The sequence below is a fragment of the Mauremys reevesii genome, linkage group 1, assembly GCF_016161935.1.
Source record: "Mauremys reevesii isolate NIE-2019 linkage group 1, ASM1616193v1, whole genome shotgun sequence".
NCBI classification, from domain to species: Eukaryota; Metazoa; Chordata; order Testudines; family Geoemydidae; genus Mauremys; species Mauremys reevesii.
The window spans coordinates 211,880,101-211,896,557 of record NC_052623.1 but is presented as its reverse complement, the minus strand read 5'-3'; the positions used below and the strand labels follow the sequence as shown (position 1 = coordinate 211,896,557).

Here is a 16,457-nt window from a genome sequence, read left to right as displayed (position 1 = left end):
TCATCCCTGTCTTTGTCTCCTCTTACCCTAGCTATCATAACTCCCTTTTCTATGGCCTTTCCACATCCTATCCAGATTCCAACTTTGCAGAATGTGGCCATTCCACCTATACTCAAACTCCACAACTCTGTGGATTCCCATTTACTTCAGAAGCCAGTTCAAAATTTCTCTCATATTAAAAATATTAATATTTAAAATATTGCACAGACTAACATCAGCCTACATCATGGGCTTTGTCTTTCTCTGTTTCCCTCTCCACTCCCTCCAAACATGATAATTACATATTAAAGGTCTGGATTGGATTTTTCTTCCTGAATTCAACAATTGCTCATTTTCAAATTGCTTCTAAACTCAGAAGTCAACCATTGGCAGCTGAACCTCCTCTCCTCTTGTTATGGCAGGTGTTACCCTCCAGTACCGGCTGCCTTTTCATTGATGATGATTGTTCAGCAGTTTATTCCCATGAGATTTTCAATAAAACTCAGCTTCTCTGCAAGCGTGAGGAGAAACAAGCAGGGAGATACATTATGAAACACACCTCCAATGTTATCTGTGAGATGCTGGATCCTGAAGGAAATCTTTTCAAGGTAAAATACAAAGTAGGAAGTCAGAACTTGTATTTTGTGTTAAGTAGTTTTATCTACTTTGTAAATGGAGAGCTTTGTAGCCCTGTAGTATTAATACTGTGGGTGGGCAGCTTAGCCAACCAAATGTCACAGCAGCCGGGTACTGGATATGGTACCTCAGCATAGAGTAGACTTCAGTCTGGAAGTGACTTTTGGAGCTCCCTCACCTTTAGAGGCAAAAAAAGAAGTGTCACACAAAATGAGACCCTTGGTGTGCAACTGCATCATGTCTGTAAAGTCACATTGATTAATGTGAGTTGTTGCACTATTCTAAGCAAAGGAAGTAGCTGTAAGAGTTGGGATCTGAACAGGGGAAAGGATACTGAGCATTTTCTTACAAAACCCCACTAAAATATTTAAAGCTAAACTACTCTGTAAAGCAAAACCAGATGTAAGAAGTGTGATTCAGTCTCTGAAGTCACACTGCTTTGAGTTGTGATCCTTTCTGATCTTAAAAGCTAGATGGGTTTGAGCTAGGTTAGTACTTGGATGTGAGTCCATGAAGCAGCATCTAGGGGATAGGAAGTCACATTGGTTACTAATCAGAAGGTGTTTTTTCTGACTCGGTATTGTGCTTCCAGTGTTGTGCTTAGTGGTGGTGTGTTTCCGCATGTAATCTCTTTCTTGCAATAACTTCTTTATAGTTAGGTTTGCAACCAGCTTTCATTTTCCCAGGTTCCTTTACTACCTTAATTCAGCCTTGTGAAGGGGAACACTCACTGCCAGTGCCGTCTAGGGCTCAGGCGGGGATGTGGCAGGTCGTCTACCTCCCAGGTGTTCCACTTTCTTACTACAGCTCTGCCCATGGTGGTCTGTCGTCTCCATGACACAGCCCTCCAGCCAAGTCACACTTTCAAGTGTATATAAAGAGTCTGATAATGGGGAAGTCTTCAGAACTCAGCAAGGGATTCCCCTTGGGTCAGGGTCTTGTGGTCCAGACCTTCATACTTTCAGGGTCTCCCTACAACTAGGTTCCCCACCTAGAGTTGTCCCTCTTTTGGGATTGGTAGGGGAGCATGGGCCCACCCTCACCACTGGGCTGTGATCCAGTGCACAATGGTAGGAAGCTAAGTCCTGCACCTTGGGAGACTATATGGCTTACTCCCTGGATCACTTCCTTCCAGTCCCCTCTCTTCCCCCTGGGTAAAGTAAATAACTTAAACACAAAGATACAGTCTCAACCTTCAGAAAGTCACTGGTCCCTTCTTTGTAGACTTGGTCAGGTCTCTGTAGTCAGCCTCAGACAGCAAGAACTCCTGTGATGCTTCTTCCCAGGAGCTCAGAATGCAGGTCAACTCACCTCCACTGTCTGCCTCCCACTGAGCTACTCTGCTTCCCTTTTTAAGCTCCTCCTCCAGCGTGTGCAGGCTTTGCAGGTGCTGTGGGGTGGGGCTGCCTGGCTCAAGAGTAGCCCTTTCTTTCCTTTCCTTTCCAGTGTAAGGTTTGTGCACTCCATCACAATCACCCATGGGTGTATGCATTATGATACAATCTTTAATTACATGATCACATACTGTTTTTTTCACAGGATGCCTGGTTCATTCAATGCACAAGCTGGACCGTGGCTCACTAAATGAGCAGCTATCTTGGGCTTTTCTATAGCACTTATCATTGTAGTAGCTAATACTTCACAAACATTAATTAATTTAACTTCACAACATCCCTGTGAGATGAGGTGGTATTAGTTCCATTTTACAGATGATACACTGAGGTACAGAAAGATTAAGGTCAAAAGTTTCCACTAATTTTGTGTATCTAATCTAAGACACCTATGACCTGATTTCTCAGAGTATTTAGCATTATGTAGCATTTTACATGTTCAAAACACAGCTTCGGTTGACTTTACTTGCAGCCATGAATGCTCATCACTTTTTCAGAACAGACCTTCAAATTGGGCACCCAGAAAATGAGGAACTCACAATTAGTGATCACCTGTGACAAGTTTGGTTTAAGTGACTTCAGCATCACACAGGCAGAGGCAGATATAGAATACAGTTCAATAGAATACAGCATCATCAGCTGCCTTAACCATGAGACCTTCCCCTCTCTTCCTGCAATCTCCTGTGTCATTCACAACATATCTTCAAATTTCTACAACAAATGATGTGTAGCGTTTCCACAGACAACAACCTCCTTCATTTTGCACAATCCTGATTCACCCCAGAGTAGGTCTATCCTCTCCTGTGCACTGAATGAGTCAGAGGTCATGTGGAAAAAAGAATGTGTGGTCATGTCATAACGTATACGCACAAGAGGGTGAGGGGCAAATCAAGATTGCAATGCAACCTTAATTCTGGCATTTCCTGACTTTGGAGTGCTTGACTTTGCAACCTTAATAATGTATTTTTATGTAGTTTTTTTAGTGTGATTTCCTATGTTTTTAAAAAAGCAAATTGAAAAAACAGAAATTCTGTTTTGTTGCATCATACTGATACCCATGTTCATCATGTAGCCTTTTGTTTTATTTAAAGTGAATTTAGTGATTACACTACCATGGGTTTGGCTCCAGTTGCTACAGTTTTAAACATAACAGGGCGAAATGGTCTCTGGTGCTTTTCTCAAATATGGAGGCTCTATGAACACACGAAGTCCATGGACAATGACCACAGACACAATAAGAAGTACAAAGTCTTATCTGTACTATAAGTTTTATTAAAGCAATAAGTAAAGTTACAATTACCCATACATATAGATATCCTGCAAAAACCGATGCAATAATTATAACTGTATTTGTAATCACATCCTCAAAGATATTCTTGGGTCTGATGGACCCCTCAATAGATGATAATCGCTAGAGGGGTAGTTCCTGCTGGGGTTCTTGTGGGTTCTTCCCACTTCTACCCAACCAGGAAACCCTCTTTTGTATTGTAATTCTAGCCACACTTAACACCTTATGCATATGCATGAAGGTGTCAGTCAGCCTTCTTTCCCTTATGTGTACTTTCACACCCCATGAATATTGGTGTGCCCTGTTTTTCATAGGTTATTCATAGTTCCTCTTATTCTCATTAGCATTTATGAATGACTTGTATCCTGCAGTCAGGACAGACATTTAAAGATGTTACAGTCAGGTGTCTGATGGTCTCAGACAATATATTTGAGGTTTATTGCAATCCATTTTTCTGTAACCTCACCTATTGGCACATCTTATGCAGTAACCCTGTGACCCTACGAGCATAGGGTTATTCCAAAGTCACTCACTTTTGTCAAACATTCTTAAACCTATGGCTTAGTATGGCTAAGCTAAAATCTTACAGGTCTCAGCCTGTAGGCCTTGTATTTCAGCCATACTTTACTTATATACCTAATACACACTCATCACTCCTAAATACTTATCAATCCTATACTTCTATAATTCTACAATTCAAATCTATTTTGCAAGCATTGATTATATATGAGTTGACCATGACATCACATGATACAATGATAAATGGATGATAAAATAAACTAATAAGCTACAGTCAGCAGGGATGGAACTTTTAAATCCACCACACACAGACCTTAGCTACTTACTTGAGCAAAGGAGTAACTGATGATAGTAGTAGGTTATCATCCTCTATGTGGGCCAACATTGGAAGGGGTGGGGCACAGACTTTGCCAGTGGGTTTCACAGTAGTTTGCTGAGGAATGATGAAACTCTAGAATTCCATTCCAAACTCTCAAGGGGAGTCTACTCTAGTGGACACTGATTCTTTTGCTGATTCATTCTCCCCAAGCTTGACTCCTGTTCCATCCTTTCCAATGACCTATCTATTCGCCACCCCTGATTTGTTATCTCTGTCCTGTATTCCTTACCTAACCTGCTCCAGTCACCATTCTTCAGACTTATCAGCCCAGTCCCAGTCTCCTTACACCTCCAGTCCTAGTTTCACACACAGGACTTGCTGTCTGAATCCCAGTCTCCCCTCCACCCTTCCAAGCTCTCCCATCCCGCATCCAGTCTCAAACTCCTTATCCAGCCAGTCACAGTTAAGGTAATAATTGTAGACCTACCAATCTCCTAGAACTGGAAGGGACCTTGAAAGGTCATCGAGTCCAGCCCCCTGCCTTCACTACCAGAACCAATTTTTGCCCCAGATCCCTAAGTGGTCCCCTCAAGGATTGAACTCACAACCCTGGGTTTAGCAGGCCAATGCTCAAACCACTGAACTATCCCTCCCGCCTCAGCCAATATATCTCTCCCTTCCTCCCCGCACTGTCTTCCAGTACTATCTCCTTCCCTGGACTCATCATCCAATGTCCCTCCGCTTACCCACTTCCCAACTTCTTGCCCCAATCTCCACCCTCACTGGCTCTTGGTCCCAGTCTCTTTGTCCTGCCAGTCCCAGTTCTTCCTTTACTCCATGTTGATAGATGGTTGGCTGTGTGTGTGTTCTTTCTGCATGCTGTACTGACTCTGGCCCGATAGCCTGTACAGCAGGCTCCGATCGAACGGCCCAATAAATGCACAGACTTGGTTCCAAGGCATTTGGTCAGGTTTATTGTCAATGAAGCACAGTCCTAATGTCCTGGCTCAGTGGTTAAAGATACACTAACACACGTATGCCTGTTGCAATGGACTAGCTCAGTTAATGGCAGGACTTTCCATTATCCCCTAGGCCAGCTAAAGACACTCCCACTGAGATTTTTTTTATACATCAATACAAACAAATTCTGCACTGCCCCTCTGACATAGTTAGTTAACACCCTCTGACATAGCCACTTAGCACCCATCCCCTTTTACATCTCTAACCATCACACTGTCATCCTGACCCCCTCGCCCCAACACTCAGGCCCAGGAGCCTGGGCTTCTTAAATTACTGAACTGTTGGCTCAGCCCCTGCCTGAGGGTCTGAGCCCTGAACTGTTGTTTGTTGCCCCGCCCTGACCTAGGGTTTGGGCTTAAATTACTGAACTGTTTGCTCAGCCCCTGCCTGAGGGTCTGAGCTCTGAACTATTGTTTGTTGCCCCACCCTGACCTAGGGCCGGGGCTTGAATACTAACTGTTTGCTCAGCCCCTGCCTGAGGGCCTGAGCTCCTGACTGTTTCCTGCCTCACCAGGCTAATTCACCAGCTCACCAGACTCGTGTAGTGAGGCGGCCTGGCTCCCAGCCGCCCCAGAGAGGGGCGAACCCCAACAGCGGACGCTTACAGGCCAGTAGATGCATTTCTAGATGTTAAAGTTATAGAAGACACATCGGCTGCATCTGTGACAACCCACATCTTAGAAGAGTTAAATGCTTGTCAATTGGACCCAAACAGATGGCTGCTTGTGCATTTGATGAAGCTGCAAACTTCTCCGGAAGACATGGTGGTGTGCAAGCTTTGCTCAGAGAAAAGTGTAACCCTAATCTCTCCTATACACAATGCAGAGGCCATCTACTCCAACTAGTGCTAGTACAAGCTGCAGACTCTTCAAAAAACATTTTAAAAGCTATAAATTTAACGTCTTCATTATATATTTTTTTTCAGCAAGAGTCCAAAAAGACTGAATATCTTGGAAAATATAGAAGATACACTGGGATTGAAGTTCAAATTAGTCCAACCTGGGAAAACCCTCTGGCTTTCTCATGAGCGATCCTTGGCTGTTGTCTTAAAATTACTCCAGCCATTATTACTGACTTTGGAAAGTATCTACCAAGATGGGATGGATCTAAGTAGTGAGGCTGGTGGATTACTTTTGCTACTACATTCAGAGAAGACTATTGCCACTCTCTCTCTTGTAAGTCTACTGTTGAAACCATTTAGGTCATTCAACAATGCCATCCAGGCATCTGCTACAACAGTAGTAGATCTTTGTCCAGCAATAGAAGCTACATTTGGGTCAATCAGAGAGCTATCCATTGAAAAAGTACTGGAAGAAGCAAAGACTTCAGTCCAGAAGTTGACTAATGAAGGCATTTATATTGAATCCTTAAGTGAAGAGGACAAGAAGTGTTTAAGACAACTGAAAAAGTACACAGACTTCTTTTAGATTCTACTCAACCTCTACGTAGCTTTTACAGATCCCTGTCCTATAAAACAGACAGTTGAGTGAAGTGAGGCACTACCAGCAATGGGGCTGCCATGTGCTCAGGACAGAATAGAAAAATTGAACACAGAGTGGAATATCATACGACAAATGAATGAAGATTTGACTTCAACTTATTTTTTAACATCACTAGTGGCTCGACCCGATCTTTATGCTATGTTTCCTTGGATGAAAGAAGTAGGAATTCATCTCTTGCTACTCCCAGTCACAACAGCTACCGCTGAGTGTTCATTTTCATCATTGAATAGAATTTTGTGTTCTGAAAGAAGTTGCCTTCTGCCTGATCATGTGAATGAACTAATGAGCATATCAATTGAAGGAATGGAAGTACTGGACACACGAGAAGCCACCAAAGATGAACACATTGCATTCAAGAAGTTCATTAACAGAGTTGTGCAAAATTATTACAAGAAACCAAGAAGGATGTAGATGTCGTGCTTCATAGAATGCTTGAGTAGCCAACTTTAATTTGTGTGATGATTTCAAAACATGAGTTAAATCTAATAAAATGGTCATGAAACAGTTTTCAGTTTTTACTATGGTGCCATACAGCCCACCTTCACCCCTCAATTCCTGGGGAAAACACTGACTACAAGCTTCATGTATACTAGCAATAAACTATGGACAAGCTGAGGAAGCTGTTCTACTGTGAATACACACACACACACCAAGGACCAGATTTGTAATGGTATTAAGCACCGAGTGGGATTTGCAGAAGTGCCTAGGCACCAAGCTCCCTTTGAAATCAATAGTCCTAGGCACATAGCTGGTTTAGAAAATAACCAAGATGTGTTGGATTTTAACAGTTTTTTCAGTTGTTTCATTACTGTAGAAAGGTCTTGTAGGTATCAATCAAGGTAAACTACCATCCCCCATATGCATCTCAATTCTGATAATTTATTGGTGCATTCAATTCTCAATTGCTTTTACTTTCTCAGGACTAGGATTGATTCCGTCTATGTTTATTGTGTGTCCCAAATTGGTGTTCATGGAAAATGCACTTTTCCTTGTTTAGCTTCAGTCCAGACTGACTGATAGGGTTAGGACTTCCATCAAAGACTTATATATCAAAATATTACCCATGAATGCTACAACTCCATTTCTGTTCATTAACAGTTCTGTCATCTTTCAGGTGCACTGGTAATCGCAAAAGGTAATCTTTGAAAGCAAAATCTCCCAATGGTTGTGATAAATGTAGTCAGTTTAGCACTCTCTTTGGCTAAAGGAATTTGCCAGAATCTGCTTGAGGCAACCAGCTTGAAGAATACTGTAGCTCCTTTCACTTTGGGGAGGGAGTCATTCAGTGTTGCAGGGGTGGGGGGCATTTTTCTCCCGCAACTGCTTCATTAAGTCTTTTAAGATCCACGTATATTCTTATTTTCCCATTTTTCTTTATAATCAGTGTCATTGGGGCACACCAGACTGTTGGCTCAGAGATTTTCTCAGTGCCAATCTATTCCATTCTCTCTAATTCAGTTTCTACTTTATGAAGCAATGGGACAGAAATCCTGCAAGGTGTATGTATACTGTATGGTTCATTGTTGTCTCAAGGTTATTTGTACCAAATCTCCTTTCAAAAGTCCAATACTATCAAATACTTTGTTGAATTCTTCCACCTTTCTCACTAGGCCCATGGTGGCTGCCACACTGCAGCTGAGAAGGTTGTTGTCTTTGATCCTTTGATCATATACACTCTGAATGAAAAGCTTTTGTCTCTGTAAGTTGTTTCTATGGTGAACTGGCTCATGCAATTCAGAATACTTCCAGGGTTAGTCAAGTCTGTGTCAGGTGATTTCACTGCTGGGAGGGGTCAAAGATGATTGTAAGTCCCTTCTAAGATGAATGTGACATCTATTCTGAGTGAATTTTAAAGTCAGTAGTCTTGCCATGAATATTCAGTTTCATTCTTGAGACTGGCTCTATATCATCACCACATAACAGATCACAGAAACAATGGTTCTTGATTGTCTATAATATTAGTCAACTCCCTGACTGCCTTGGTATGGCAAACAGCTGCAGAATGTCAATATTTTGTGCATTTATTGCACCTTGTACCTGTGGCTGGCCATGCATCATCTCTTGGGCTATGAATTTTTCCATGTCTTCTACATTTAGTCTGAAAAGCGTTATTGTTTGCCTGGATTATGTCCCTTTTAGGCTTAGGGATCTTATGATAATTACTTGTAGAACTCAATCTGCAGCTGTTAACAGCTTCTAAACTAGTTTCTTGTTTTGAAAGTGTGGCAGATTGCTCTAGGTTTTGCTGTTTCACCAGCTCAAATTGCTTTGCTATTTGAATAGCTGTGTACAGAGTTAAATCTGTTCAAAATTGTAGTTGCTGTGAAAGATTTTTACATGTTAATCCAATAACCAGACTATCTCTATTTTCATTTTTGTTGTCCTGAAATCATAGTTTTCAACCAATGCATACATACCTCTTATAAAACATTCAAAATTCTCTCCTGGTTCTTGAATTTTCTGGTGAAAATCTGCATTTCATAAACCACATTTCTCTGAATATAAAGTATGCATCAAACATAGCCAGAAACCGTGCATAGTCATCTTTTTTACTCTCGTCAGTAAAGGTAAAAGATTTAAAGATATGTTCTGCCTGCCTCCCCCTAGCATAAACTAAAGAACATGCCTGAATGTCTCCAGTTTCCTTGTGAAGTTTGGTTGCAATGCAAAATCTTGCAAACTACTTTGTCTGTCCATTATGAAGGTTTGTCAAAACTGAAGTTCTTTGGGACATTAAAGAGTGGCCTGGTGATGAGCTCCATCCTGCAACCTGTGATGCTTTTTTTCCCTTCTGTATCCAATCTTTGTTGCTTTGTTCCTTCTGTGTCTGTTCTGATTTGGCACTTGTTTACTTCTGACACCATGTCATATCCATTTTGTACACAGTAGACTGCAAGGCTGCTACTAGAAGGTCAGGCTCCTGTACCATATATAGACTGGCTACATAGCTTCCTTCTCAGAGAGACACCAGAAATGTGTCTTCCATAAGATTCTTTAATGTACTGCCAGGTTTGGCTGAGGTTAGCTTAAATAAGGTGTATTAAACACATTCCCACCTTGTGGCTGAACAGTATAATAAAGTTTAGCTTTGCATTACAGACCCAAAGGTGCCTAAGTTCCCTCCAATGGGCATGTGCAAAGCCACCTAAATACTGATGCTGCCCCACAGCTAATGAGCTTCTCTGAGCCTTCATTCATACCTAAAACCCAGTGGGATTCTCAAACTAGGTGTTCCCCTGCCTAACTCACCTGTGGGTCCCAATTCAATGGGCATGTTCAGAGCACACCTAACTTATACAAAAGAAAGTGTGTGTGGGGTGAGGGGTGCGCAAAAACCCAGTAGCCCACTGGTTAGGGATCTCACCTGGAAAGTGAGAAACCTGTTTTCAAATTTCTGCTCTGGTTGCTTTGGAGTAGGAACTTGAATAGAGGTCTCCCATATCCCTGGTACTATAAGTGCACTGGACTGTAGAGTCAACATCTTGCTTTTTCTCACTCTCTGACCTAGTGAATATTTATTTATAAGAAGTGGAACAGCTTCAAGAAGAGAGATTGCGAGAAATGCATGCCAGAATATGCTATAGGCTGGTGAATAGGGCCCTCATCCAGAATGTGGGAGACCTGCTCCAAAGTAGGCAGAGCAGGGATTTGAAAACAGGGTTATAAGGGGATGGGTCTCTCTTTCTCAAAAAGGCTGACCTGGCTTAGGCACCTCCAGGAGAGGGTTCACGGCTGAGAATCCTGAGTAGAGTTAGGCACCAAGTATCTCTGTGGATCAGGGCCCTCAGCCCCTTCCCACACCCCGCATGTTACTTGTGGCTTAGGTAGCTCCTCTTTCAGTTTCTGCGATCACTTTCTTAGGCACTGTGACAGACCCAAACCAGTGGGGTACAGGAGTCTGGTAGAGGGCAAATATACTGGTCACTGGATGAGTAGTTTTCTGTTCCCTGAGTGACCAGAGCAGGGGCTGCACTAGAGTAATCCGGAACCTGCTAGAACCAATTAAGGCAGACAGGCTGATTAGATCACCTGCAGCCAATCAAGGCAGGCTAATCAGGGCACCTGGGTTTAAAAAGGAGCTCACTCCAGTCAGGTGGGGAGGAGCCAGAGGAGAGGAAGTGTGTGTGAGGAGCTGGGAGCAAGAGGCACAAGGAGCTGAGAGGGAGAGGGTGTGCTGCTGGAGGACTGAGGAGTACAAGCGTTATCAGACACCAGGAGGAAGGTCCTGTGGTGAGGATAAAGAAGGTGTTTGGAGGAGGCCATGGGGAAGTAGCCCAGGGAGTTGTAGCTGTCATGCAGCTGTTACAGGAGGCACTATAGACAGCTGCAATCCACAGGGCCCTGGGCTGGAACCCGGAGTAGAGGGCGGGCCCGGGTTCCCCCCAAACCTCCCAACTCCTGATCAGACACAGGAGGAGTTGATCCAGACTGTGGGGAAGATCACTGAGGTGAGCAAATCTGCCAATAAGCGCAGGACCCACCAAGGTAGAGGAGGAACTTTGTCACAGCACCTAACTCTCTGTACAATGCAGAGGTTGTTTAAGTTAGGAGAAATTGAAGATAGATTCAGGTATTTCTTTGATGCAATCCTCTTTGTTTAAAAAAATGTACAGAAAGCATTGTTTCTCTGAACACAGAGGAACAAACCATAGGGGGCATAAGTTCATATGTTCCTAGGACCTGTACAGGGAGCTGCTCCCCCGTCCGCCCAACCTGCATGCATCCAGACCCCCTCATATGTAGACCCTCCCCACCCCCACACTCAGAACTCCCCCGATGAGCCCCACTCCCCCTGCACCTGGTCCACCCCAATGAGCTACCCACATCTGGATCCCCATTCCACCGAGCCCCAACCAGCTGCACCTGGATCCTCACCCCACTGAGCCCCACTCCCTTAGCATCTAGACCCACCACAGAGCCCCACACACCCAGACCCTCTCTGCCAAGCTCTATTCCCCCCATTCTCAGACCTCTGCATTGAGCCCCAACCACCTTCGCCTGGACCCCCCTGCAGAGTCCCATTACTGTATCACCAAGAACCCCTAACAAACCTCTGTGCATCCAGATCCTCCCCATACCTGGATCCCCCAGATTGCCCCACACAGAATCCTCTCAACCCACACCTGGATCCCCCCCATGCCAAGCCCCTCCAAACTTGGACCCTGCCTTACTGAGCCTGCCTGCCCACACTTGGTGCACCTAGCATGGAGCAGAGTCCTGGGGTGTTTCTGGGACAGGCCTAGTCCTTGTGCTGTGCCAAGGTTGGGTGCAGCCTCACCACTGAGTCCGTGTTCCAGGGGGGAGCTGCACAGTGATCTCCCATCTCTGTGCAGCCAGTGGCCTGTGCTCCCCAGTGCCATGCTGGAGCCTCCACATTTATCTTCCGCCGTGCAGTGCACATCAAATCCCACCTCTAACACCAGTTGTGACAAAGTTCCTCCTCTACCTTGGTGGGTCCTGCGTATTGTAAAGATGGAACTTAAATACTTTTCTTTGAAAATTTGGCCACAAATGTCCACTTTAAAACCCCTGAGTATTACTTATGCATTGGCACTTGGGATTAGGATTTTTGACATGGCATACTTAGCCAAAAACATTTATTTTGTCTAACTCTGCCATTCCTACTCCTATTACCCTGATCATTTAGCTGCCCAGCACAAAACAATGACTTGGCTGTAACTATAATTGTGTTAGCTCACATCTGGACTTAGTAGCAAATTCCTGTTTTTAAAAGATTTCATAGCCCAAATGATTTTCAGTGTTTCCTATCATAGGTCATGGCTGATGGCAGCACATCTGTGTTCATTCCCAGCATTGATTCTGATGGTGAGGAAGATGGATGCTTAGCACCAATACCAAAAGAAGTTCATACTCCTGTCACATATAGTGAACATGCCCCCAGGTAAACCGAACATACCACACAGGGATTGGTTCTTGGCCCTATGCTATTTAACATCTTTATCCCTGATCTGGAAGAAAAATAAAATCATCAATGATAAAGTTTGCAGATGACACAAAAATTGCGGGAGCGGTAAATAATGAAGAGGACAGGTCACTGATTCAGAACGATCTAGATAGTTTGGTAAACTGGGCACAGGCAAACAATGTGTGTTTTAATACAGCTGTATGTAAATGAGTACATCTAGGAACAATAGAATTTAGGCCATATTTACATAATGGGGGACTCTATCCTGGGAAGCAGTGACTCTGAAAAAGATTTGGGAGTGATGATAACCAGCTGAAGATGAGATCCCAGTGTGATGCTGTGGCCAAAGAGCTACTGCGATCCTGTGATGCATAAATAGGGGAATCTCGAGTAGGAGTAGAGAGCAGCAGAGAGTCCTGTGGCACCTTATAGACTAACAGATGTATTGGAGCATGAGCTTTCGTGGGTGAATACCCACTTCGTCGGATGCATGTGATGCATCCGACGAAGTGGGTATTCACCCATGAAAGCTCATGCTCCAATACATCTGTTAATCTATAAGATGCCACAGGACTCCTTGCTGCTTTTACAGATCCAGACTAACACGGCTACCCCTCTGATTTAGGAGTAGAGAGGTTATTTTACCTCTGTATTTGACACTGGTGCAACCCCTGCTGGGCTATGTATCCAGTTCTAGTGTCTTCAATTCAAGAAGGATGTTGATAAATTGGAGAGAGTTCAGAGAAGACCTATGAGAATGATTAAAGGATTAGATTACATACCTTATAGTGATAGACTGAAGGAGCTCAATCTATTAAAAAAGGGAAGGTTAAGGGGGGACTTAATTACAGTCTGTAAGTCTGTACATGGGGAACAAATATTTAATAATGGGCTCTTCAGTCTAGCAGAGAAAAGTATACCCAAAGGGTAGAAGTTGATGCTAGACAAATTCTAAAGCTAGGAAATAAGGATTACATTTTTAATGGTGAATTATTAATCAACGGAAACATTTACCAAGGGTCATAGTGGATTCTCCATCGCTGACAACTGTTAAATCAAGATTGAATGTTGTTCTAAATCATATGGTCTAGGAATTATCTTGGGGACATTTTATGGACTGCACTGCACTGGAGGTCAGACTAGATGATCATAATGGTCCCTTTTGGCCTTAGGCTCTATGAATCTATAGGCTCACATTTTCTTTATTCAGTAGTCTTTGTTTAGTTATTTGATGCCACCATCTTGAACTTCCACTTTCTCATTATGCCATCACAATGTTCTTTTCTAGAAAAAGGTGTGTGATTCTAATGTAATCTGGAACTAATCAGATTTGTATGGGTGACTGTTTAGGTTCTTCATTGTCTATGCTGATGGTTCAGGGACTGAACTCCTTCGGAACAGTGACATAGAAGAATACCTTGCTTTGGCGTATGGTGATCCAGCTACTGCAGTCTTGCAAGAGCCAGTACAAGAATGTCCAGGTAGGGATATTTCATTTCCTTTTTGCCAGCCAAGTTTAGAAATAATTAAAATAGTTGGAGCAGGACACTCAAAACTTTTATTTAGGTAGGAAAAATGAAAATACTGTTCCCCACTGTGCTCATACTCCAAATTTGCCACCCTGCTAGTTCCATAGTGGTGACTGCATCCTGTTTCTGCCCAATGGTAGCAGTGTACATGGGCTTCTACTCCACAGGACATGAAAGTGGCAGGGAATGTGGAAGAAAGAACTTATAGAAAGACTGTGGGATGTAGTCAATCAACTAAATGACTGTTTGATTAAGGGGGAAGTTCACACACATTTGGTACACTTTTATCCTTTTATATACATGAAAATTGAAACTACTACTAAATACATCAATACTGTGAATTTATTGTGGGGCGGGGAAATCACCAAATGTCTCTTGTGTTAGTTTAACCATCTATGTGTGAAGTAAAATGATCGCTACGAATGGTGGCTCTTTGCTATTTGGAAAGCCCCCTCTATGCATTTGGTGTTAAGGACATTGAAAGATAAAACTGGGACAGGGATTATTAATAGCATATGGGGCCTTCTACCTGTAGGTCCATGGTAGTAACTGAAAGTGGTTACTCTCTGAAGGCTTGGCGTGGCTTGTGTGAAATGAATTACCAGGACTCAGTGCCAGTCCTAGTGAACGAGCTATGGGAAATGTCTGAAGGGGACAGACCTTCACTAAAGAAATAAATTGTAAACAAGCCATATAGAGAAGCATATATAGTATCCCCTTAATGTGGAGAATACAATGACAAAATGGCTGCTTTAAGTAGTACAATAACGGTACAGTTCTCCCAACAGCTGATCTCGGGAGGAATTGAGAACAGCCATCCCACTGTTCACCCTGTCAGGTTTTACACTATTTGAAGTGTTGCTTCCACCAAAAATAAATGGCTTCCCAGCAGATAAATTGAATAACATCAGTGAAACTGCCACTGGCACTGGAAAGAGGAAGAGGGAAAGAGAAAGGGGAAAACATCAAGAGAACCAGGAGGGCAGAAGTGGGAAGTTCAGGAGGGGAGACAGGATATGTTCCATGAAACTGCCAGATGAGGAAGCAGGCCTGCTAATCACCCTCAGCACTCTGTCTGAGAGCAGCAAACCATTGGGCTTCCCCCTAAAAAGATGGCTACAGTTAGGTATGTGGTGGCCTCTATAGGTTCAGATAAGAATCCAGATTTTAGGATGCTTCTTTAGACTTCAAACTTTTAGGACCTTCCCACCACTAACTTGGCTATTTTTGCTATATTGAATATTCTGCTCTTATATGCTTATGGAACAGTGTATCATTGTGACAAAACAACTCACAGTGATGTAAATTTCTTATGTAGTTTATGAGGCAGAATATAGGGCTAAGTGGATTTTTGGTCTGGTAGGAGATGAAAACTTTAAGAACAATCTGAAAACTGCATCACTCTTGAAGACTTGATAATTAAGACACCTGTAGGGTTTAAAAAAAAAACAAAAAAAAACCCTGAAGTTCATCAGAGAGTAATAATTACAAGTAATTAATTACCTGTGGTCTGAAAGTGAAATGTAAAATAGGATAAAATGCAGCTCACAACAATGCTTACGTTGAACATGGAAGTATAGCCTAAGTAAGAGTTCCATATGCAGCTCGAGATGGTGCAATGTTGTAGTTTTTTCATGGTCTGCAGTTCCTTACTCAAGATGAAGTCATGCACTCCATAATATGCAAATTAGATGTATCCCTGAGACTCCTGGCAAGTTGCAAATGCAATCTGTGGTTTGGCAAAGTTTGGGTGATCCTAATCCAATATTTACCTATCTTGCAGTCACATTGTGATCCAGTATTGTCTCTAACCATCAGTATCACATTCTTGCATTCATTTTCACAGCCCAGTAATAATATGCTTTACATTTACATATGTTCTTTCATCTGAAGATTTCAAAACCCTTCATCAAATTGTCCATCCAATCTGGATGCAAAATTGCTTTTATTGAAATGTTTTTGACCCAGGTGTTCTAAGTATTACTGTTCTCCGTCCATTGACTGAAACGTCTCCTTGGGTAATGAAGAGAGAATCATCCAATATTGTTCCTCCGAGCCTCCAGTCCAGGAACTGGGATACGTTTCCTCCATTTGAGGTATAAATCTTTCAAAACTCTTTTTTCTCCCTGTTTTGCTGTTAGGCATTGACGTTACTCTGTTATTAACTATTATATTTATTATTTGCACATAGCACTTGTAGATTGTATTCATAGATTATAAAGCCATCAGAAACCATTGTGATCATGTGGTCTAACCTCTACATAACACAGGACATCACTCTATCAATTTCTATTTGCGAATTTCCAAGCACTTTATGTACTTAAATTAATTAAACCTCACAACATCTG

General features: G+C 42.7%; 1 protein-coding gene across 5 annotated transcripts in view; it reads left to right on the top strand.

The window, feature by feature from the left end:
- SPAG17 (sperm associated antigen 17) overlaps positions 1–16,457 on the top strand; it is a 270,281-nt gene that overhangs the window by 217,460 nt on the left and 36,364 nt on the right. For all 5 annotated transcript variants that reach the window (XM_039529265.1, XM_039529257.1, XM_039529239.1 and 2 more), the window contains 4 exons: positions 402–587; positions 12,429–12,556; positions 13,931–14,061; positions 16,078–16,205. In XM_039529265.1, the coding sequence (XP_039385199.1) occupies positions 402–587; positions 12,429–12,556; positions 13,931–14,061; positions 16,078–16,205 (573 nt within the window). The remainder of the gene's footprint in view (positions 1–401; positions 588–12,428; positions 12,557–13,930; positions 14,062–16,077; positions 16,206–16,457) is intronic.